The sequence below is a fragment of the Abramis brama genome, assembly GCF_963993115.1.
Source record: "Abramis brama genome assembly, chromosome: 17".
Taxonomy (NCBI): Eukaryota; Metazoa; Chordata; class Actinopteri; order Cypriniformes; family Leuciscidae; genus Abramis; species Abramis brama.
In genome coordinates this window covers 21,115,659-21,139,740 of record NC_139979.1, presented here as the reverse complement: position 1 = coordinate 21,139,740, position 24,082 = coordinate 21,115,659, and the positions used below count along the sequence as shown (strand labels likewise).

The window sequence follows — 24,082 nt, the reverse complement described above, 5'->3', positions numbered from 1 at the left end:
AAGCATTTAGGTTAACAACTCAGACGCTCAGAGATAAAGCCAAATAAAAATAACAAATAAATCTAAAGAAGCATTTGGTTTCAGTTCAAGAAATCATTCAGGTGTTACTTTATGATGCATTAAACACCATTTGGTCAGACAATGAAGCAAATCTATTCGCTATAAAGTGGGAGGTGAGGGATCTAAAAAAAGATATATACAGTATAAGGGGGTAAAATAAGATCTGCGTGATTTTATCAGGTGTGTTGGGAAGGCTCAGATATATTTATTGAGAGTGGAGTGGCGCAGAGAATAAGAAAAGGTTAGCTGTCAGCAGAGATGTACATTAGTGAAAGGTCACATAACACATAAAGACATGGCCAACAAACAGGGAAAAACAATGTCTGAAAAGTCAGTTATTCCCACATTGGTGTCCTACCTTCTTTGGCTTGAGGGATGGTAGGAGGAGGGATTGTGGTGGGTGGTGCGGTTGGTGGCTGGGTGGGTGCTGGAGCTAGAGAAACATCAAAACAATACATAAACCAGAGCAGGGCCTGGCTGTCTTCACTTTATTACATACACAATAAGATTTGTGACCTTAACAGAAATCCAACTGTAAAAGAAAAAGGACACACTGGTCCACTGTGGTTCAATCTGTTTCTCAGGCAATGATTGATTGTACTGTATGTTGTCAGGCACGATGTTGTCTGGAAATGACCTATATCATTGAAGTGTTGCTACCGCCTAACTGACATACTAACACAGGGGTGCTCAACTCTGGCCCTCGAGATCCACTTTCCAGCAGAGTTTAGCTCCAACCCTAATCAAACACACCTGAACAAGCTAATCAATGACTTCAGAATTACCAAGGCTACAGGCCAGTTTTTTTTTTATTCAGGGTTGGAGCTAAACTCTGCAGGACAGCGACACTCCAGGACCAACATAGCCTATTCCTGCTCTAGATCGACATTTGTCACAATTCAGCACTGATGGGAGTCACTAGTTCTTTGGTTACTCAGATAATATGGAAGACAACCATCATGGTAGTCAGTGAAGGGACAAAGAGGCCTAAGTATCACTGTGACAGTTCTATACAAGCAAACTTGAGGGAAAACTATAAAAAAAAAAGTGAAGAACCAGGAAAACTTTGCTCTCTTTCTCCTCGTCTTTGTCCTCCTTATCGTCAGCGCACTAATTTTCCGGCTTCTGCAGCACATCAGCTTCCTCCATGTTTACATCCGCCTGATAGCATGCTATAAACCATCTTGTAAAGCTTAGGCTAATTCCGAAATCGCCCCCTATACCCTAAAATAGGGCATTATTTGAGGGGACAGCCATTTGTAGTGGTGTCCAAAATCATAGTGGACGTTATCGTGTTCACTCATTCAATGAGTGTACAGGCGATGTATGTTCAACGGCTGTCCGAATTCGCTCACTCGTTTTCATTCACTCCATCAAGTGAACATTAGTGGACTAATGTAGGGAATAGTGATTGAGGGTTTAGGGACGATTTCGGATTAAAAAAAATTACGTCATTGCGGTGTGGGCGGTCGTGCGCATTGAGTGCGTGAGACCCCATTTCACGTGTGTGAACAGCATTTTTTGTAACTTTGCACGCGGCTCCATTTTCAAAGATCCATAACTTCGAGCCGAATCTAAAAATAAAGGTCAATGTTTAATAAAAATGTTTAATAAAATTAATAAATATTTAAGAGATTGTTGTTTAATTTAGTTTTATACATATTATGTTCTCATATCCATTTATTTTTTTCTAATGTCACAAGTAATAATCTCAAGGTTTACTGGATTTTACATGATTCTTTGGTTTTTTTGTAGCATGGGCTTGGTGAAGTGCACTAAAAACAAACACCATCAGGTGTGTAACCTTACTTCTTGCCGCTGCTTCCTAATGGTTTAGAGAACAATTACTCTGAGTCGCCCCCGTCGTTTCAAAGAATAGTAAAACGGCGAGCGAGTCACGGATAAACGGAGGTTGCGCTGCAGAGCCAGGCGAAATCTCACTTTTTGAGAACAGATGTCATATTTAATCTACTGATTAAAAATGAGGTTATGGGGGATCGAAAACAGTAAAAACACTTAAACAGACAATTAAATATGTTGTATACCCAAAGTCTATAGCAGGGGTTCTCAACTCTGGCCCTCGAGGTTCACTTTCCTGAAGAGTTTAGCTTCAAACTTAATCAAACTCACCTGCCTATAACTTTCTAGAAATCCTGAGGACTGATTAGCTTAGGGGACCCTGGGGGCCAGACTTGAGAACCCCTGGTCTATAGTTACATAATGGCATACAAATTTATAGTTATCAGAGTGTATTTACCAGTGGTCGCAATGGTGGTGACGGCAGGGCCCTCTGTGTTCTGTGAAAGGGTGTAGACGCTGATCTTGTACTTGGTGTTGGGGGAAAGGTTAAAGAAGCACTCTCTGGATGCACTGCCACCAACCCTCACTTCCTGTTTCTGACCGTCTATTAAAATTAAAGAAGCAGAGTTGAGTAAAAAACAGCAGGATTGGCGTTAATTGCAATTAAAACCGCTTCCTCAAGCAAACAATTGTGCTAATTAAAGAGAAATTTTCATTTGAGTCCTCAGGCTATAAACAAAAACACTGAAATTGGAAATGACAAAATCGGCACCACAGCAACATGACGAAGTGTTGTTATTTTTAACAGGCATGTGTTGTTGCTCACAGATTGGCCGCTTAAATGAAAGGAACTACAGTATGAGTAAATCATGTTTTAAGAAATCTGATTCTCAGATCCCAGGGTAAAAGGTAGCAGAACTGCTATTTTTCATTTTCATAGCTGTAATTATTTTCCGAAGCTGAGAAAATGGCCAGTGCTGCTATAGAGCTCAGGAAGGGTAACCTTGTATTCAGCCCATGGAGATCAACGGAAAGATCTTTAATCGTTTTAACCAGAGGCTGAAGACTGCAGGGAAATGGGTGCACCGTGATAAGCAACTTGAGTGCAGAAAGAAATTAGTTGAATGAAAGAACCCAATATTTCCATTCTTTTCACCTTCTTTTCTTTCTTTACTCTTTTTCTTTCTGGTTTTCTCTTGTTCCACATCTCTTTCCATCGATCTCTTTGTTTTGTTTCTGATGGCAGACATTAATATCCAGCAACTCGACTTGGTTCATACATCTTAATTTGTCTGCCATTAAACAGCTGTGTCCATGGGGAATAAAAATGGCTGGGCTGTGCAGAAGCAGTATTATACCACTATTAAATGAGAAAAAAACAGCAAAAAGGTTTTCTTTAATAAGATATTTCCCAAAGCATTCCCTCATTTAGACCATGATCTTGAGAAAAAAATGGCTCTGGAGTGCATTATACAAAACATTGAGATTTATTAAGGTATTTTCTTTGCATTTTCCAATGATAATATGGACTGTAAAACTGTGATAATAACATCAACAATATTCCCTTGCTCCAACATGCTTTGATTGCTGAGCTGATCAAACAATGGGATGTGACATTTGCCTATTAGATTCCCGCTCTATGGAAAAGTAGTTGGAAAGCACTGCTGCTCGGCTCAGTAAACATCTCTCCTCCTTTAAGCGTTTGTTTCAACAGACTGCACTTCTCAGTCCAGTCACATCTCTGGCACAAGCAGGACAGTTCCTCTCTTCCCTGCATTTGCAAGCAGGAATGCTTTACTACACCACGAGTGCTCGGCACCGAAGATTCATATGTCTGGCTGAAATTCCACAGTAAAATTCTCACTACGAGCAAGATGGCAAATAATGAATCCGCTGTTCCTGCTGGTTACCAAAGTTTGGACATTATTTGACGAGAAGGCGGCAGTGGGGATCTTAGTACTGCAGAAATACACATATTCATACCACTCTTCAGCAGTAGTTTTGATATATTTCTGTAGGCACAGTTAATCATAACTACAGGGTAATGGGTTGTATCTGTAAGTCTTAAAGGTACATTTTTTTCTCCATTCAGAATAATAAAGAAAAAAATTATATTATATTATATTATATTATATTATACTATTATGCAGCTTAATATTTTTGTGTAAACTTTTTTTTCATTATTCTTTGATGACTAATGTTCGAAGAACAGCATTTATTTGAAACAGAAATCTTTTGTAAGTATTATAAATGTCTTTTCAGGTCTATTTAATGTGTCCATGCTGAAAAAAAGTAAGCATTTGAGAAAGTAAACCAAAAAATGGTTATTGGTAAGTATATTATTAATTGGAGTGAGATTACAAGGACAGAAAAGCATCTGAACATTGAGTTTTGAGAGTTTGAACATCAGAAATGTTATTATTATTAAGTATTTTTACATTATAATCTGAAAGTCATTATCAACCCAGTTAATATTTGAGAATTAAATCTGTCGGGATTTACAGCAGTCAAAAAAGAACCAAAAAGTATATTTAGTTAAATCACTTCTATAGTTCTGTGTGTTTCGTTGAGAACTCTGCTGCAATGATTGTCATTCAAATGCTAAACACACACACATACACACCCCAATAGGATCTGGTTTTAATAGCACTACTGAGCTGGTAGCCATCTGAGCAGTCACACGCTGGAAGTAGAACAGAAGATCTCCAGGATTGCGAGATAAGCTGAGCCGGTGAGGCAGTATCAGGCAGGAATAAGAAAAGCAATAATGGGAAATGGGCTTTTGACTCTGCTGTTTTGAATCAAAAGCATGTCACACGCCAGTAGAGCAATATGCATACAAAAAAAGTTTTGTTGAACAGCCCAAAGGCTCAGAGGCCTGTGCTGAAATGAGCCATAATATCCCATTACCTCTGAAACTGAAATTCAACAAAACGAAAATGTATGTCAATATGTGTTATATTGTCACGTGTGTGTGTGTGTGTGTGTGTGTGTGTGTTTGTGTGTGTTACTCACTAAGCAGTGACTCAATGACGACTCTGTAGACAGAGGCATGGTGGTGAGGTTGCCACTGGGCACACATGCTGGTACTGAGCACCTGTTTTGTGCTGAGATTGTTCACCCCCAGGAACACTGCAAGAGGAACAAGAAAACAGACACTTTGCATGAAAATATTGCAATAAAGCACACACATATTTAAATAAAATACAGCAATGATATACACTGTCAAAAATCCAATTTTAAGTTAATATCTTTATTCTGTTTTCTAATAAACATATATATTCCCTTTAAAAATTAATTTAGTGGAGAAGCAAAACTGTATAAGATATTTTAAAAAAAAATCAAGTTATTGTGTTTTATTTGGGGGAGGAGGCTGTCCATACAATGAAAGTTAATAGCATCCAATGTTGTTTTGGACCCCATTGACTTTCAATGTATGGACAAAAAAAGTCTTCCTTTGTGTTCCAAAAAAAAAGAAAAAAAAAAGTTTGGGGTCAGTAAGTTTTTTCTTTTTCTTTTCTTTTTTTTTGAAAGAGAGAAATTGTATTCAGTAAGGATTTATTAAATGAATCAAAGTTGATTGTAAAGACATTTATAACGTTACTAAAGATTTCTGTTAAGTAACTGCTGTTCCCTATCTGTTAGTCACTTCGACGTTGCGTCAATATCCTGACATTAGGGGTCGCACTTGAAAGCCCCAAACACCTCTGATAGTTTGAGAAGAGGCCAATGAGAATTGGCTAGTGGAATTTGCATGCACCGCTCCCCTGGACATATGGGTATAAAAGGAGATGGCGATTCACCTCTACAAGAAGGAAGATGTTGAATCTGGTGTTAGCGGTGCATTTCAGCAAATGGCCACAATCTCTGCCTCACGTGTTTGGGCCGTACCCACACTGAGAAATGCATGCAAATTCCACTCGCAAAGTACCAGAGGTCTTTAGGACTCCAAAGTGCAATCACTACTGTCAGTACGTAGACACAATGTCTCGTTCTCTCCATCAGGGAACGAAAATTACAATAGGGTAACCAAGTCGTTCTTTTCTATTCATCAAGAATTCTGAAAAATTCTGAAAAAAACTACTTTTTGAAAAGTAGTGTACTAAACCTGTATGAATGCTTTGAAATGTACGAGTTGGACTTTAGTGAGAGGTAAGCCTTGAGCATTTTTTCTCAAATGTAGTCTCATGTTGTAAAATGAAAAGAAGCACATGTATTACAGTAATGCTAATGAGCCATAGGGTAGTCAGCAGGCTCCTTTGTGATGCAGGTTATGAGGTAAAACCTGTAGGCTTAACTTCTCTTGAAACCAGCAGCCCATTTCTGAGCGACTCAGATTTCTGTGCGATACTCTTTAAATACTGCAATTCAGGCAAAACTAATGGCTAGAAAAACACATCTGAGATGAAAGTGAGAGGTTTAAACAGTATTTTAATAAATATGCTTTCCACTTAAAAGCCACAAATGGCGTTAAGCATGTCTTTCTTTATTTTTCTCTTTCTCTTTGTGCAAACCACACAGAATGTGCTGTGTGAAAGAAAATTCATTTGAAAGCAGAAAAATAGGCTTATTTTGGAATTATCACATTTTTGGTCAGCATACCCTTAAAACACAAGCCCAAGCCACAGCACATGGTCCACATTAGTCACACAGAACAACACTCATCTTTGGAGCTTGTACTATTTGGAACACAAACACAATTGTGGCCATGTCACAACAGACTGAGTCCCACGCATTTTATATGCCAAAAGTTGTTGCGAACCCAAATTCTGTTTGTACTGGAAAAAGGCCATGTGGTGAAACATTGTCCTCCTTTAAGCTTTGATATGAGAGCATATCCTAAAAAGGAACTACTTATGCAATCAAGCTGCCTATTGAAATTCATGCTACACAACAGAACATCATGTCAGCCGCATTTGTGACTGGGATATTTCAGATTAAAATGGAGACTGTGCACAAAACATATGGCGCACAGTGGTTGAAATTTGTTTAAGGTTTTGAATAATGCATGTGACAAGATTTCTTTCTTATATAAACTATTTTAATGAACTATATACATGCAAAAAGGGCCTCTGGCTGATAGTACTAATTCAAAGAGGTGGAAATCCATTATTGTGCATTCAATTATTCAAAGGTCAAACAGAAAACGTATGAAAAATTGATGGACCCCATAGAGCAGGGGGTATGCAGATATCATCATGTAGGGTGAGATAATATGGGGTGTTCCTTAGAAAGCCATGGAATGTGAATGGAATAATAGTTCATGCTAAAAGCTGGAAGTTTTTTCAGAGCTTAATGGCACAATTCAGGGTGTCATAACATCAGACATGCAGAAGCGTTATGCTCATTTAACCTAAGATGGCAAATGTCCCTTTAGATTTTTGAGTCAAGCAGTTTCTGATAAGTGTATATAAATTACAATAATAAAGCAAGGTTATTGTAGGTAAAAAGTTGTTTGTCTAAAATGCTCAGGCAACAAATAACTATTATTTGATCAGTTGCAATTTTGCCAGGCTACATTAATAAATCAAATTATTCGCAGAATAATCAACTTTACGTGGGTTGTGCCTCGGCACGGCACAGCGCGGATGAATCCAATGTTTTGTGGAGAATGTGCCACGCCAGTGTGGATACTGTCATTCGCAATCACAGATTCTACTTTTTGGAAGTATGACCAACATAAGAATTTTCACTAGAAAATGTCTGAACAAGTAAGTAACATCCACTTTTGTTCTGACCAACTAAGGGGAAAAAAGCATTGCAGTAAATCGAGCTGATTAAATCTAACGATCGCTTATCACGTCAAACCGTGCAAATTATACTTTGTTCTCAAATTGTTAATGTTAACAACATCAGCATTGCATGAATATATTTAATGCCCTTCTGATATTTATCCTTGTTTTCGCACGGGCCGGTTGCTGTCTCTTTTTTTCTGTAGCCACTCCAAAGTCCGAAGTCTTTTGCAATTTACAACGGGTGAATCTCCAGTTGTCACTGGTGATTGTCGTTTGAAACTTTCTGGATCCGCCATCAAATTGATAAGTTTAATTATATCAAGTGCTGTGAGAAAAGGCTATAAATCTCCACCTCCAACATCCTCACATGCAATATAGCCTACTAGCCGAGACACCTTCTTTATGTGTACAGATGTGACGTAATGACGCAAAGACATGCTCGAGTTTCCTGCAGAAATCCACCAGTACCACTGGAATTAAAAACATTATTACAAGCTTAACATTTTGAATAGAGCTAAGGCAAGCAGATAGTTTTGAACACTGGCTGGTTATGCTCAAATCTATTTTGGATCATTTTTAACCCCAAAAAGTTACGGACTGCAGCTTTAAGTTAAATAAACTTTAACACTCATACTTTAAAGGCAGGGTAGGCAGGATTTTTCTAAAAAAATTTTTTCCCAAATTTGTTTAAACTGTCTTTATATACCAATACATAATTAAAATGTAAGTACTCTGAAAAAGAGTATAAAAATCGAGTGTCTGTAGTCCTCTCAGGACTGCAATAAACACAGCTACTTATTCCATTCACTCCCACCCCCTCCCTTCTGGGCTCCTTCCAAAGCCACGCCCCCAAAACACATGAACGTGCGATGCCGACCGCTCAGCTGGAGGACGCGTTTGCCAGCGCATGTAGTGACATCATGTCAGAATCACATGTAATAAAATACCTAACTTTATCATTATGAATATAAACAACTAACATGGCTGTTAGTACTCCCTATCAAGCTAGCATATCGATACTGGTAAAGTTTAAAATATATTGAGTTTGATTCGGTAACGAGCTAGTAACATAAGGCAAAGCTAAAAACAGGTTGCATTGATACACGTTTTCCCATTACCATCAGTTAGACTGTGATGAAGGTGAATTTCGTGTAAGATTCATAACATATACGGTGTTTTGCATGTAAGAGCTTCCACGATGACAGCACTGTTGGCTCTGATGAGGACTAACGTTACACTCCGGTGACAAGTAGCCTACCTTCCTTTCTACCTTACTAGTTCCTTTTTTGCCTTGTTTGCCTTCGCTGACTGTATATGCAGGTACTGGGAATTTTGACTGCTCTTTCTCTGCCATTATTGTGATTCTTCCTAGCTTCTGTGCCTCTCTCCGTGCCTCTTCCCCTCCTCGAGTCAAACGGGTGCGCGCATGTGGGCAGCTCCTGTAGCAGCAGGGGTGGTAGCCATGGTAGTGAAGGAGAGTGACAGTCGCCCAGCCAATCATTTCATTTGTTCCGAATGGAAATAAGTAGCTGTGTTTATTGCAAACTTACATTTTAATTATGTATTGGTATATAAAGAAAGTTTAAACAAATTTGGAAAAATTTGCCTTTAATTTAGACCCTGCCTTTAACTTGCATAAAATGTCTCAATTTACACCCTTGATTGTGGAAGTAACAGGCTGAACCCTGGTGAAAGATATTTTATATAACTTGCCTTATATATTATGATCTTACAAACGTTTTTCTGTGATAGCGGCCTGTCAGTTGCAGACGCAGGTGTTGTAAGCATTTTGTCTGTTTATCTGACTAGACTGAAACAAGACAGTGGTGACTGATAGTGGGATGTTGACATCACAGTGTTCTGATGGATGGCCTCAGCACTCCTCAAGAAAACATAATCTGTTTGGTTTTTGATGAGAATCTCTAAAACAGGTATTACTTTGTGATGTACTTGGCGATATCAAATTTATATGCAAAGGACTGTCATTACTGAAGCTGTCTGTCTGAATGTTGTGTGTAGCTGGCTGCCTATCAAAGATCGCCTTCAGGTTTCATTTACAGACAAAAGGGATGGTTCTTGCTAGTCCGCTTACATAGCCATATTATTGCTGTTGCATATTATAATAGAGAAATAATCTATTATAATTTGTGGAAACCTTGCTTCTTAGCAAGGACGATCACATAGGTGGCAAATTACTATGAATCTGATGTGATGGTGCAGCAAAATAATGGTGGGCTGTTGGGATAGATTATAAAGACTCACGTGTTTTGCCCTTGGCGGTGAGGGGTTGGCTGGATCCGGTGGTGTAGGAGGCGATGACCTGAACGCTGTACTCCGTGTCACTCAACAGATTGAGGATCAGCAGGGTGTTTACATCATCCCCTACAAACGTCTCTAGAGCCAGACCTGACACTGCGCACAGAGCGCAGACGAGATGAAAACAATCTGAGTCAACTTACAGAAAAAACACACATATTTTTTGCCTTTTTTCCTGGAAGTACACTTATAATATTAATCAAGTAATTCAGCTATACAATAGTAACGTTTGCTATTGTTATAATTAAGAATTCCAAATGTAAATGAAAAACACAAGCATAGGTCATTCGTTAAATGGTTAATTTGCCCAAAAATAAAAATCTATCAGCATTTAGTCATTTTTATGTTGCTCCTGTATGACTGACTTTCTTCTGTGAAACACAAAATGAATCGAAACTTTGAAGAATTGCTCTCTTTTGAGGGAACTTCTATGCGGTCGCACCCTCACGGAACCCAGTGTTTGAGGCACGTGTGCAAACACAGCATACAATGGCCGATGTAGTGCAATGACTTAAAAGCATATAAAAAGGGCGCCTGAGAGCACTTCATCAGCTAATTTGTCTTCAGGAAGCCGATTGTTTGAGTGCTGTGTGAAGATGGCAGTTTGTGAAGAAAGGATAGAAGGCAATTCAAGCACTGTGTTCCTCCAAGCCCGCGTTTCATAACGCCTGCCGATGGAAGCCCGCTCAGCAGTTTCTTCCATGGAAATCAAGGACACATTGCTCATCAGGGATTCAGTTATAATAGACGTGGTGTCTGTAGAAACGGTTATAATTAATAGATCTGTTTCCTGCTCGACGCAGCAAACGCTGAATAAGATGAGCTAATGAAACTTATGACTCGTGCCACAGCCAGACTGAGTTTAAACTGGTCCGGCTCAAAGTGCAAGACTGCGGAAGGTCGTTTAGATGAACGATATCTGCGAAGTCATAAGTGTGCAGCTCTGATGAGCATTTTCTTTTTCCCAGACCTGCACACTGATATGTCCATCCATACTCTGCCCACGTGGTCCATTCAGCTTCGAGTTATTAGAATGTAGAGGGGCTGAATGAGGAGGGTTATGGGTGGATGCCTCAGGTGGAAAGGAATTTAGCGAATTACCTTTCCTTGGGGACATCCTTATCACTGAAGGCTCCCGTTTTGCCCTCTAAACCAAGCCAGACAAAATCGAGGTTGGTGGGCAGTGTGCACGCTGTATCCAACTACATTGGATCCAACAGTAATGTCGCAACACACAAGTGTGAGTAACATTGTTTTTACCATGTGTCACTATTGATTTGTCTGATAGAGATCATTTGATATGTACTGAATATTTATACTGTAGCGCCACAGTCAAACTCAATAATTGTGATAGTTCTTTCCTTTGCTTTTAACTCCAAACGTGTAATGGCGGGGAAGATGAAAATCATTTTAATATGGAAAACTACCCAATCGTAGCAGGGGGCGTTTACTTCCAAGTCTTGAACGTGGCACGTCCATCAAAATGGAGTGTTCGAAAGACAGGGTCAAAAACGGGAGGAAATAGCTTCTAAATTACTTCTAAATTCGTATGTTTATGTAAAAATCTTGATAACATTATAAGTGGACCTCATTATAAAACGTAAAAAAGAAATGCAGTTCATGACCCCTTTAAAAAAACACTTCAAAGATAAAGTGACGTTTTCTGGCCGTCACAAACTAAACATCCCAATGATGTGATGCCTCCAGAATGGATGGATCTCACAGACAAAAAAATACAATCATAGCATTACACTATAACCAACAAAGAAACAGGGAAAACTAAATGTGAAACAAAATGAGAACAAGCAAACCCTCCCCTTTAACAACACGCACACAAAGACACACGGAAAATGAGCTCTGGACAGTAGAAATGACCAGTGGTGGGATGAATTATTAGCAGCTGTTAGGAGCAGTTTGAAAGGGCATTGAATGTAGGTGGAGAAGCCATTACTCTCCACCGCAGATGGGAGTTTAAGATAATATAATGGAATAAAGGAGTTTATTGGGCTGGACTTCAGTGGAAAACAGAGTAGAGTGATATTTTTTGTTCCCTCTGGAGTGCTGCGGCTACATTACAGCTTCTGTTTATAGACGAATCTCAGACTGCAGATGGAAGAATGGTCATTTTCAGAACAGCAGACGTGGAGTCAGTATCTCCACCTACCAATGCCCTTTCAAACTGCTCGCAACAAGCTGCTAATAATTCATCCTACCGTCCTATATATGTTTAGAAAGTCTCAGGACATTTTTGCTAAAGTTATTTTCATACCTTCTGTATGTCTGGAATTTAATACTGAATTATGTAGCACTTTTACATGGGATTGTGCAGACATCCGTGTGTGTGTGTGTGTGTGTGTGTGTGTGTGTGTGTGTGTGTGTGTGTGTGTGTGTGTGTGTGTGTGTGTGTGTGTGTGTGTGTGTGTGTGTGTGTATACATACCAGAGATAGGCTGGTAGATGACCCTGTAACCCATAGTGGGGAACTGAGGGCCGTCCCAGCTGATGCGGAAGCGATTGTACCATTCATCAGACACCCTGAGGTTACTGGGACCAGAAAGTGGCACTAACCAATCAGAAGACAGAAGATGATTAGCTTTTGCAATGTGGTCATTTAATGTCAATTGCTGGTAATGTCAACTGAACTTCATTTTAATCTAGCACATGTGATTTAAATGGTACAACAAACTGTATCATAATTTTTTATATATATAAAAAAAAAAAAAAATAAATAATAAAAAAAAATAATTATATATATATATATATATATATATATATATATATATATATATATATATAATAAATGCATATATAATTAATATATATTGAAAATGAATATTTCAATCACTTTTAGTGTATAAATCTTCACCTGAACTAAAACAAATATATTAAATTTCAATCAATTTTGAATTTACACTACCATTAAACAGTTTGGGTTTGGTAGAGTCTTTTTTATGTTTTTAAAAAGTCTCTTATGCTCACCAAGGCTGCATTTATTGGATCAAAAATACAGTAAAAATAACTATTTTCTATTTTAAAATATTTTAAAATGGGAGTAATATTTTTGTGGAGACCGTTACACTTTTCAGGATTCTTTGATGAAAAGTAAGTTCAAAAGAACAGCATTTATTTTAAATTTTTTGTATTTTGTCACTTTTGTTCAATGTAATGCATCCTTGCTGAATAAACGCACTAGTTTATTTTTTGTTAAAAAATTCTAAACTTTTAAACGGTAGGATAAATAAATAAATCAATGCATTGGTTCAACCCTGAATTCCCAGCATTCTCATAAAAAAGTCTGTTTTCACATAATTACTACTCCACAGAGAATATCACCCCACTGATAATTAATTCAACCTCAAACTCAATCAGAAACAAGTGCAAAGGTTTTCCAAGGCAACTAGCAGACACTGATCTCAAGTTCAACATGAGGTGACATTAGCATCTCTAATCAGAGAATGGGCTCTAATTTGAAGATGATTACTGGGAGAAAGCCGTAGAAAATCAATCCCATCAGAGTAAAGCGAGCTGGTTTGATCAGTTCATTAGTGTGGGAAGACCAGGGCTGGAATGGATAATACTTATTATGCTTATTAATGGATAAAATCAATACTATTCAATCTGCTAAAGAATGTGTTTCACGAGACTGCAAGACTGACCATCTAACTTCAAAATGCAGTGATGATAAACTGTATCTCAGAGCTGTGGTGTAAGAGGATCTATTTTTAGCTCATATATGGTGCATAAAAACAGCAGGTACATGGTTTATAAGACAAACAGGAAATTAGCATGAGTTAATACAATGCAGATTTCAAATTGATGTGAGAGGAAAGGTTCCAGACCCCTCTTTAGAGTCATAAAACATCCCATGAGAACAAAAAATAACACGGGGGCTTCATTTAGGTTCACTGAACTTAAAAAAAAGGGAAAAAGCAGGTATTTTTTAACAAGTGATTAGTTCGATTAAAAGTGAATCTGCCTCAGGAAATGGCAAGTCTATCACTGCTTTGAGGTCAAATTAATTAACTCACAGAAATCTAGAACTAACATGGAACCAATTGAGATCACGCTCCTGTTAATACATTAACTGGCACAGTCTTGTATTTTTACCTGATTTATTAAAACGGGATAAAAAATGTATTTATTCCAACCTGGGAATTGAACGCAGACCATTATGCATAAACTAGACACTAAATACTTCTAATGCTGCATAAGAACATGCCAAACATTAAGCAAGTGTGAATTGTGTACATTTTTAATATTTGAAATTACGGCTGTGTGTTATTGAAGTGTTCATTTTATGATTTCTAAAATAAAGCAAAGGGAGCTCAAACTCAAAATCGATGCCATGCAATTATGCCAACGTAATACGCAATGAGAGATGCCCATAATGTATTTCATTTACTATAACTCCAGCTGCATTTGTTCGCTCACACTCACATGTTTTGCCGGAAGAGGACTTTGACAGCGCAGTGGACTCCTCATCTGCATAAATAGGGGTCACTGTGATCTTGTACCTTGTGTCTGAGAGGAGAGGTTGCAGGATCACGCTTCTTCTGTTTCCCGAGACTAACACCTGGAGGAGAGCAGAATATTCAATACCAGACAAGCATGGTGTGTGTGTTGATGCATTTTGCTATCCCTGATAGGGCCAAATGTCCTTGAAGTCTCTGTGTGGAAAACAGCTTCATATGGAAGAAAATGTACAAAAGTATCATGCAGAAATGGTGAATGTTTAGTAAAAGGGTAAGTATATACAATAGAATTCAGTGGGATGCCCCATCATCATACAGTATAAAAACAAATGTGTGTATGTACAGTGTTGTAAAAGTAAGTACACCTCAGAGAGTTTTGTCTTTTTATTAAAGTCTTTTATCCAACATACACTAATGTTCAATTTTTTTTTTTTTTTTTTTTTTTTGAAAAAAATACTTTCTTTCAGCAAGGTTTAATTAAATTATTCAAGTTTGACTGTAACAACTTTTCTGAAGGAACATGTGACACTGAAGACTGGAGTATTGGCTGCAAAAACTTTTGCTTTGCCAACACATAAATAAATGAATTAAATAAATGTAAAAAAAAAAGATGATTCAAAATGGTAATAATATTTCATAATATTACGGTGTTGCTGCATTTTTACCAAGTAATGGTGAGCATAAGAGTCTTCTTTCAAAAATAATTAATATATATCGAATTCTTTTTTTTTTTAACTACCACTGAAAATGTTATATATTATATTTAAATCACTTTTAGTGTATAAATCTTCACCAGAACTAAAACAAATATATAAAATTTCAATCAATTTGGCATTTACACTACCGTTAAACAGTTTGGGTTTGGTAAAGTTTTTTTATGTTTTTAAAAAGTCTCTTATGCTCACTAAGGCTGCATTTATTTGATCAAAAATACAGTAAAAATAAATATTTTCTATTTTAAAATATTTTAAAATGGGAGTAATATTTTTGTGGAAACCGTGACACTTTTCAGGATTCTTTGATGAAAAGAAAGTTCAAAAGAACAGCATTTATTTTAAATTATTTGTAACAGTGTAAAAGTAATTTTTGATCAATGTAATGCATCCTTGCTGAATAAAGGCATTCTTTTATTTTATTTTTTTAAATCTAAACTTACAAATTTTTTTGCTTTGCCAACACATAAATAAATTACATTTTAAAATATTAAAAAAAATAAAACAATGATTCTAAATTGTAATAATATTTCATAATATTACGGTGTTGCTGTATTTTTACCAACTAATGGTGAGCATAAGAGACTTCTTTCAAAAACATTAAAAAAAAATTACTGACCCCAAACTTTTGAACTGTAGTATAAATATCTATCTATACATATATAATTCAATATATCTTTGGCAGATATAATTACTTGTAGGCAGGGGCGTAGTTTGTGGGGGGGTTAGGGGGGAGATAACCCCCCCAATATTTAAATCTATGCATTACAACCCCCCCAATATTTATACCATGATCACATGAAAAGGAGGCATACCCAAACTTCAACCCCCCCAATGTTCAAACCAAATCTACGCCCATGCTTGTAGGTGTTTCTTATTATTGTCCATCAGTCTCTTTCATTGATCGTACAGCTATTTTGTTGTATTGCAATCTGGAGTGCTTTGACTTTAGACACGATCATGCAGAATGACTCTGTACAGTTTGGTTTCGGCTTTTTCTAAAGATGGCCTCATGTTGTCTTTAAGCACTATTTGGTATAATGGAATTCATAGTTGATGTTATGACATTATTTCCAGCCCCAAAGCTGCAAAATACCATCGAATCACTACACTCCCACTACTGTGCTTGTGGGAATGAGTTTCTCACTCTCGAATGCTCAAATTTTTCCTTTGACTCATTTGTCCAGAAGTCCTGTTTCGCGTAGGTGTTGAATGGCAAACTTTAAAAAAAAAATTGGAGAGCAGAAGCTTCTTCCTTTCTGACCCATGTAGACTAGATTTATACAGTCTTTTTTACAGTCCATTTTTCAGACTCTTACACCTCAACAACTTTTCTTCTGAGGGGCTCAGGCAGCTCTGGTGCACCTGGTTGGAAGATTAAACACTTGACATATAGTAGTGATAAATGTACTTTCTCAACTGGTGGGTTAAATGTACACTTTTCGTGGGGTGCACTTACTTTCTCACAGCTCGGTATATAAGAGGAAGAGGAACTGCTAGTGTATTTAAGGAGGGACTGTCAAGGGCAAAGAAAACGCCAAATGGTAGCTCAACAATTCCAAAGGCTTCATCAGTTTTCTTCATCTAAATATTTGTGTTTGATCAGCTCTGATGAAAGCTATTCTGAGTATAAGCCAAAAGTCTAGAGATCTGTGTGTACTGAACTTCAGGGAGCTGGATGGAAATTAAGAAAGCCAGCACTCAGCTCTCTAGCCAGCATCCAATCACTGCAGTCATTCACCACAGACACACCATTAATCACACGCGCACACACACAATCATGGCAGTCCATTGCTTGTTGATAATGAAATGTTGGGTTGCATTATGTGGAGTGGCTTCCTCTGTGTGAGTGCATTATCAATGAACAGACTATAAACAAGTCAAATTAAGTAATTTAGAGAATGTTACCATGCAAATATTAAAGAGCACATATTGTGGCATTTAAAATGTTCCTAATATTGTTTTAGAAGTCCCCAACAACAGTTTTGCACGCATGCAATGACAAAAAACACTTTAGTTTTCTTATAATATGCATTTATTTTTACCTGTTTTGACCGCGATTCTCAAATGATTCGTTTAGTGAATCACTTTTCAAAACCCCGCCTTTACGTGACGCTAATCTGCGGCGATTGGTCCAATGACCCAGTCAAATGTTAGCAGTGTTTACAGAGATAATACTTCTATTGTTTAACACGGAGTACAATGATGCTTTTATCAATTAAATTGTGTTATAATAATGATTATAGTGCACTGCTTTGTAGTTTGCAGTAAAAAAATTAAAAATAAGATAAGGAATTTAATGTTATGTTAGCGAGCATAGCCCAGAGTTCATATTGTAAAAGCACAATCAGTCTTTGTTTGCGTTAGCCCGATGCATCAACATAACGTTTAAAAAAATAATTACAAAAATGCAGTACTACGAGGTATTACTCTATTATTTAAGACAACTCCGAAAACAACGACAAACACTTCACATATCTCAATACAATTGTCATTGAAGACCTAGAAGCTAAACGGTGCTTACACAACAAACAAAATAATTATTAAGCATGCTACATAAAACATAAAAGCAACAATTATTAATAACACTTACAGGTTGTGATACGGAGGAGGAAGCTGATGCAAATACACTTGGAACTGAACCTTCCTTCAATATCAGCCAGCTCGCGAATCCAAGTTTGATTGCATTTACGTTAAGTTGGTAAAGCAATCATCTTCAAAATGGCGCGAACAAAGCACAAGGCTCGGACTATACTTCTGTGGTATATAGTTGTATGAATTGTAGCCACTTAGTCTTCAAATGCTCCTTCTTGTGCAGATGAAAAAAGTTTGTTTTTGAGTCGCACTTCAGAACACAGCGTCTCGTTGCCATGACGTTTTCACTGGCGTCTTGGAGCGCAATAAGTGGGCGTATCGTATTCAAATAACTTGACAAGTTGACGTCATCTAGTCAGAGAAAAAGCTTCGGTCTTCTAACGATTCATAAAAATGACTCAGAGTCGACTCTTACTTTTGAAAGACAATAACTTTTTAAACGGTGCACTTTCATATTTAAAACTTTGCAGGATGTTTTTGTTCACTTAGATCTATGTTACACACTACATGAAAGGTAAATTTCGAAATTCCATGATAGGTGCTCTTTAAGAGGTTGCTATGGACAACAAATTTTAAGGCTTCACATTTCCAATACTTTAAATGTATGAGTTTTACGTTTAAAATTAAATGAAAGGATTTTTGAATATACAGTCATGGCCAAAAGTTTTGGCAGTGACATACATTTTGTGTTTCGGTGTACTCAGTAATTAATACAGTTTTACACAAAGAACTGAATAATTCTATTTAAAAAAAAAGATACACTACTGTTCAAAAGTCTGTCATATTTTCTTATACTCACCAATTCTGCATTTATTTGATAAAAAAATACAGTAAAAATAGCAATAATGTGAAATGTTATTACATTTTCAAAAACTAAAATTATATTTGAGAATATTGTAAAATTATAATTTTTTCCTGTGATGGCAAAGCTGAATTTATTTTATTATACAGCATCATTACTCCAGTCTTCAGTGTCACATGATCCTTCAGAAATCATTCTAATATGTTGATTTGGTGCTCAAGAAACATTTCTTATTATTATCAATGTTGAAAACAAATGAGCTGCTTAATAAACATATTGTGGAAACCATGAAATGAATATAAAGTTCAAAAGAACAGCATTTATTTGAAATATAAATGTTTTGAATCAATTTAATGCATCTTTGCTTAATTAAAGTACACTGTAAAAAAATGACATGTCCATTAAGCCATGACAACATATGTTTGTCAGTGTAATGCAATTTAAGTTGAAATGACTTGCACAGTCAAGTTAATTGTACTTAAAAATTTAAGGCAGCAAGTTTTTTTTTCAGTAAATAAAAAATCTTACTGACCCCAAACGTTTGAACGGTAGTATACGCTGAATTTTAAAATGTTTACAATTTTAACTTCCTTTGATTTGTCAGGTGTGGTACTCCAAGTTGAGGCACCCTCCTGTTATTCAGTGCACCGTTCTTCAGAACAACTCTTATTAACGGAGCTGTCCACCAATCTGTGGTGCTGAAACCTGACTGCAGGAGATCGTCTTTCTGTTTAGACTTTGCTGGAACTTTCCCTCAAATTAGGCGCGTTCTCCTTTACCAACCCTCTTAGATGTTCTCTCTCTACTTCTCACATTTTGCTCAGTGACCTAAATGGCACTTGAAAAGATAATGGAATTTCTTTTTTCCAGTCCCACCTCCTTTATCCATCTCCTTTATCCATCTCCTTTATAGCTTGACCCCCCGTGATTCTCCAGTACAATTACAAGCCAAGAGAGGTCAATTTTCTGTACAGTCAGGGGCGACAAGTCACCACAGAATCTGAGAGTAACTTAACGCCATGAAAGATCTTAACCGTGCCAGACCAAGGCACGCCAAATACCACAAACAAAGTCAGCCAAATGCCATGGAAAAAAGCATATTCACTGAATTCACTCCTGCAATTCATCAATGTATGATTATACACTGCAGGAATCACTGCAGAATAAGACAAGGGGGGTTTCCAGTACAGGGACATGCATTTAAAAAGGTCACTTTGAGCAAGACATGTCCTTGCAACAGACAACACTGCAGCAGGGCTGCATCAATTCAACTTCACTTACCCGGAGGAATATGATAAGCCTCCAGGCTCTAACAGCACAGAGGTAATACATTTTTCTGTTATATTTTTATAGCGCAAGAGCAATATAGGTAGCTTTATGAAATAACAGCCTCACTGGGACACAAATAAGACAAGTGTATGTTGCCCTCTCTATGCACTCTCATGTGGAGAAGAGAGAGACAGGAAGAAGATGATGACAAAGAATGAGCTCGCTCTTGTGTTGTCATATTAACATTATGGATATCTCTGTGTTGTGGTTATGTTTACTCACTGTCTCTTCTGTGCGGTCTGCACTGACATATGTCACTCGGTACTGCTCCACGTCTGAGTCCAGCACCTCCCAGTTCACTTGCATACTAAAGTGGGTCTCCTCATCCAGCCATAGGCTAGTCACTCCCAGATGAACAACTAGATGATACAGTTCAATTTAGACACAATACATTCTAAGGTATCTATCTATCCATCCATCCATCCAATGTTCAAAATTACAGAACGATGAAGTCGCATTTTTATTACTTGCTGTAGTGGAGGGAATGGTGGTTGGAACTTCTGTGGTCCAGTCCACTGCAAATAAACAAGACAAAAGTAACACAAAAAAAAGTGCAAAACGAAGCACAAAACAAATCAAAGCAAAACAAAGCAATGCAAATCAAAACAAAACAAAACAAACACAAAACAAAACAAAACAAACACAAAACAAAACAAACACAAAACAAAACAAAACAAAACAAAACAAAACAAAACAAAACAAAACAAAACATCAATTAACCAGTTTGAGATCATGTAAATTAGTTGGTTGGTGTTAAACAGTTAAACAACATTACTGGATCTCTTACATGTATTCTCAAGCACAATCACAGCGCTGCTCTCTGTTTCGTCTTTGTAGATGGCGGACAGTGAAACCTTATACTCTGTAAAAGGACTCAGGTCTTGAATCAGATACGAGTCCAAAGGTCCATTCAGCATCATCTTTATAAACACACAAACACAAAAGCACTCAGTTAGAAATCAGAGCCGTAACATTGTGGGGATCATTTGGATGGTGCTTAGATTTTATTAGAATGCGATTCTACAATTGCCTGTAGTTTACGTCATAGACTGGATAAACCACACTTGACTACAAAGAAGAAATAGTCAATTGTATGGAACCATCTTCACCCACAAGTGCAGACTTCCCAGAATCTGATTGTGATGATGAAGAAAATGGCCATTAGTTCATTTCTGGAGCAAGGCCACATCTATTTCAGGAAAAGATCCAAAGGTGACGGTTCTGATGAAGAGGCCCACGTGGTCATCATTGGGAGGACGTTGAGGTTTGATAGACTAGAAAAGGACTTTCTAAGAATTTTGTATTTCTAAACTGAAGTCTGCTCCATGGTTGTAGCATTAGATCAGTGACAGATTGCATTTATAATTAATGGAGAAAAGATATTTTCATTCTAGACCTTTTTTTAACTCAAATTTATGTACATAATTGCGAAGATAAGTCAACAGTATTTTCAGTCCATTTTAGAGCAAAAGCGATAGCAGCAGCAACAGAAATCAGTAAACACATTTTGTCAGGTATAAATGTTGGTGGCTGCTCGGCTATGCTATGCCAACAACGAGAACATGCATTAAAAAGCACATCTGCTATCAAGAGAGCTTTGGATCTCAGTCAGCTCTGGGCTGTCCCAGTAAACCCATGTGAGTGAATATGTGTTTCTGGGCTGACTCCACTGCTCTGGGACATGAAGCTCCATTCCAGTTTGCCTCACAGCATGTTATTATTTTCTGCTCTGGTGGCTCTTGGTAAATATATCGACCTGCAGTGCTATCTATAAAAAACAGCTGCACTGACTCCTGGTCAATATTAAAAACTTTCTCCATCACACACACTTGCACACACTTGTGTCTGTGGTCATGCGTGGCTAAGAGAGCAGTGACGGGACATGTTCAGTATGCTGGTGGTTGTTTTGGTGGTGGTCATTTCTAATAGAGAGTAACAGTTGGCCGCGGGCTTCGGGTTACGAGAAAGTATTGATTGACTCATAAATCATTTTCAAGGACCTCATAAAAATCATTTTTCACTTTCTCTTTTTCAACATATATAGTTTGTTGAAACTAACATATGCCAATGGAAGTTTAAAAAACAAAACTAAAAAAAACGACCAAGTTACAACAGAGAAATGTTGAAAACTCAAACAGAAACAAGAGAATGATCCAAGACTTCAGGGTTTGGTACATGGCATGACTGCACCATTCTACTGCCAAAAAGCCACTCGTTCTCCAATGGCAGACAAAAAAAAAACATCAAAAATATTTCATTATATTATAGTAGATGTGTAGAATGTATTTATTTTTGAGGGTTATACATTACATTACATTACATTACATTACATTAATTATACTATTTAGTGCTGTCAAAATTAACGAGTTAACGCACGATTACTTTTTTCAGTTTAACGCGTTACAAATATTTAATGCAATTAACCCAGTATCCGTTTTTTCCGTCATCCTTTGGCTAGCGTTACATTATATGATCATGCACTTATTCAAGCAAATGCTTTTAAACCTTTGAAGTGTGATAAAACACAAAAGAGAACGCAGTGCGTTTCTACTGTCTGTGTGACACACACACAATCATGCGCACAGAAAGCCGTTTCAGACAGTGCTTGCACGGACAAAAACACACCAAATTATGCCAAAATGCCCGTTTTGTCGAGTATCCTCACAAGCACAGTTAAATTTGTTAAATGAAGTCTTAAATGAACCTAAAGAGATGTGAGAAAATGGAGAAAACATGTCAGATTCGCATCATGTGTGTCAGGTCTTAAAGTGACAGCAGCCTATTAAACCTGCTGCTATCTGTCATTAATGTTAATCAAACAACAAAAGACAGAAAATCACTCACTGCTCTTGACTAAATAACGTTTGTAGTTTCAAGAAGGAATAATCTATATTTAATTTATAACTTATACAGTGAAGACTGTGAAGTGTTTGATAACTTTTTTTCAATTTCTTTATATTTCCTACCTGTTAGACCTGCCTAAAAATCTTAAAGCAGTGTTACGAAGTTACATGGGTCAAAAACAATGAAAACAATAATTTTTTGTGCATTTTGACAGGGCAACTGTCAAAATGTTCTACCCTAGCAACTGCCTAGCAACCACCCATTATACCCTAGCAACACCATAGCAACCACCCAGAACACCCTTGCAACGCCCTAGCAACCACCAATAATACCCTAGCAACCGCCTAGCAACACCATAGCAACCACCCAGAACAACCTGGCAACTGCCTAGCAACGCCCTAGCAACCACCCAGAATACCCTAGCAACCACCTAGCAACACCACAGCAACCACCCAGAACACCCTAGCAACCGCCTAGCAATGCCCTAGCAACCACCCATAACACCCTAGCAACTGCCTATATCTCTGCATCAGAACATCATATAGAGATGGGGATTGGCTCGTTTGTTTCGGTTAGGAAACAGTCTGTAAATATCACCATGGTAACTGTCTATTCACACCCTAGCAACCGTTTAAAGCCACCTAGCAACCATATTGCAACATATAGAAGCCATATTTCAGTTCAACAACATCGTACAGACATGGTTGTTGGCTCGAATGCAATCATGTACAACATTGTAGCAACTATCCCAGCAACCGAGTGGCGAGTTTTGCCACTGCAAGCACCCACTCACATTCACGAATCATTATACTTGTAAATGACTGACCTCTCTCTCATCTCCTCCTCCAGTGGGTGACCAGGCCAACTTATAGAGCACCACATCCCTGGCAGGATGCGACCAGCTCACCCGGAAACTCTCGGAGGTGACCTCTGATGTCATCAGGCTAAAAGGGGCTGGCACAAGCTCTGATTGAGATAGAATCAAGCACGGGTAAGCAATCCAACATCCTTCGCTGAACTTTAATCAGTTTTATCACAAACTTTTTAAATTATGTTAAATTGTTTACATACAAATTAGAAGAGTAGTTCACTTCAAATAATAATAATAATAATAATAATAATAATAATAATAATAATAATTAATCAGTATTTTGTCTAGAATATGTAAACATCCTTAAAACAAGATAGATTTACTTGAAACCCAATTGTTTAAGATAGTAAAGGCTGTTTTCAGAGAATACTGCATATACTGAAATAAATATATTTTTATTAACCCATCTGCATTAATTTTGGCCTGTTTTGGCCTTAATTTCTCCTTTTCTGTTCCACAGATACGAGTCATGAGGCTTTGGAACGACATGAGGGTGAGTAAATGACATAATTTTCATTTTTGTGTGAACTAATCTTTTAACCAATT

General features: G+C 37.4%; 1 protein-coding gene across 5 annotated transcripts in view; it reads right to left on the bottom strand.

Annotated features, from left to right (window-relative positions):
• Nucleotides 1-24,082, bottom strand: part of col14a1a (collagen, type XIV, alpha 1a) — a 139,477-nt gene that overhangs the window by 58,989 nt on the left and 56,406 nt on the right. For all 5 annotated transcript variants that reach the window (XM_084088320.1, XM_084088322.1, XM_084088318.1 and 2 more), the window contains exons 16-25: nt 23,492-23,631; nt 20,609-20,741; nt 20,289-20,336; nt 20,044-20,180; nt 14,348-14,483; nt 12,351-12,473; nt 9,858-10,007; nt 4,876-4,992; nt 2,318-2,464; nt 419-493 (exon numbers count right to left, since the gene is read on the bottom strand). In XM_084088320.1, coding sequence (XP_083944446.1) covers nt 419-493; nt 2,318-2,464; nt 4,876-4,992; nt 9,858-10,007; nt 12,351-12,473; nt 14,348-14,483; nt 20,044-20,180; nt 20,289-20,336; nt 20,609-20,741; nt 23,492-23,631 — 1,206 coding nt within the window. The remainder of the gene's footprint in view (nt 1-418; nt 494-2,317; nt 2,465-4,875; nt 4,993-9,857; nt 10,008-12,350; nt 12,474-14,347; nt 14,484-20,043; nt 20,181-20,288; nt 20,337-20,608; nt 20,742-23,491; nt 23,632-24,082) is intronic.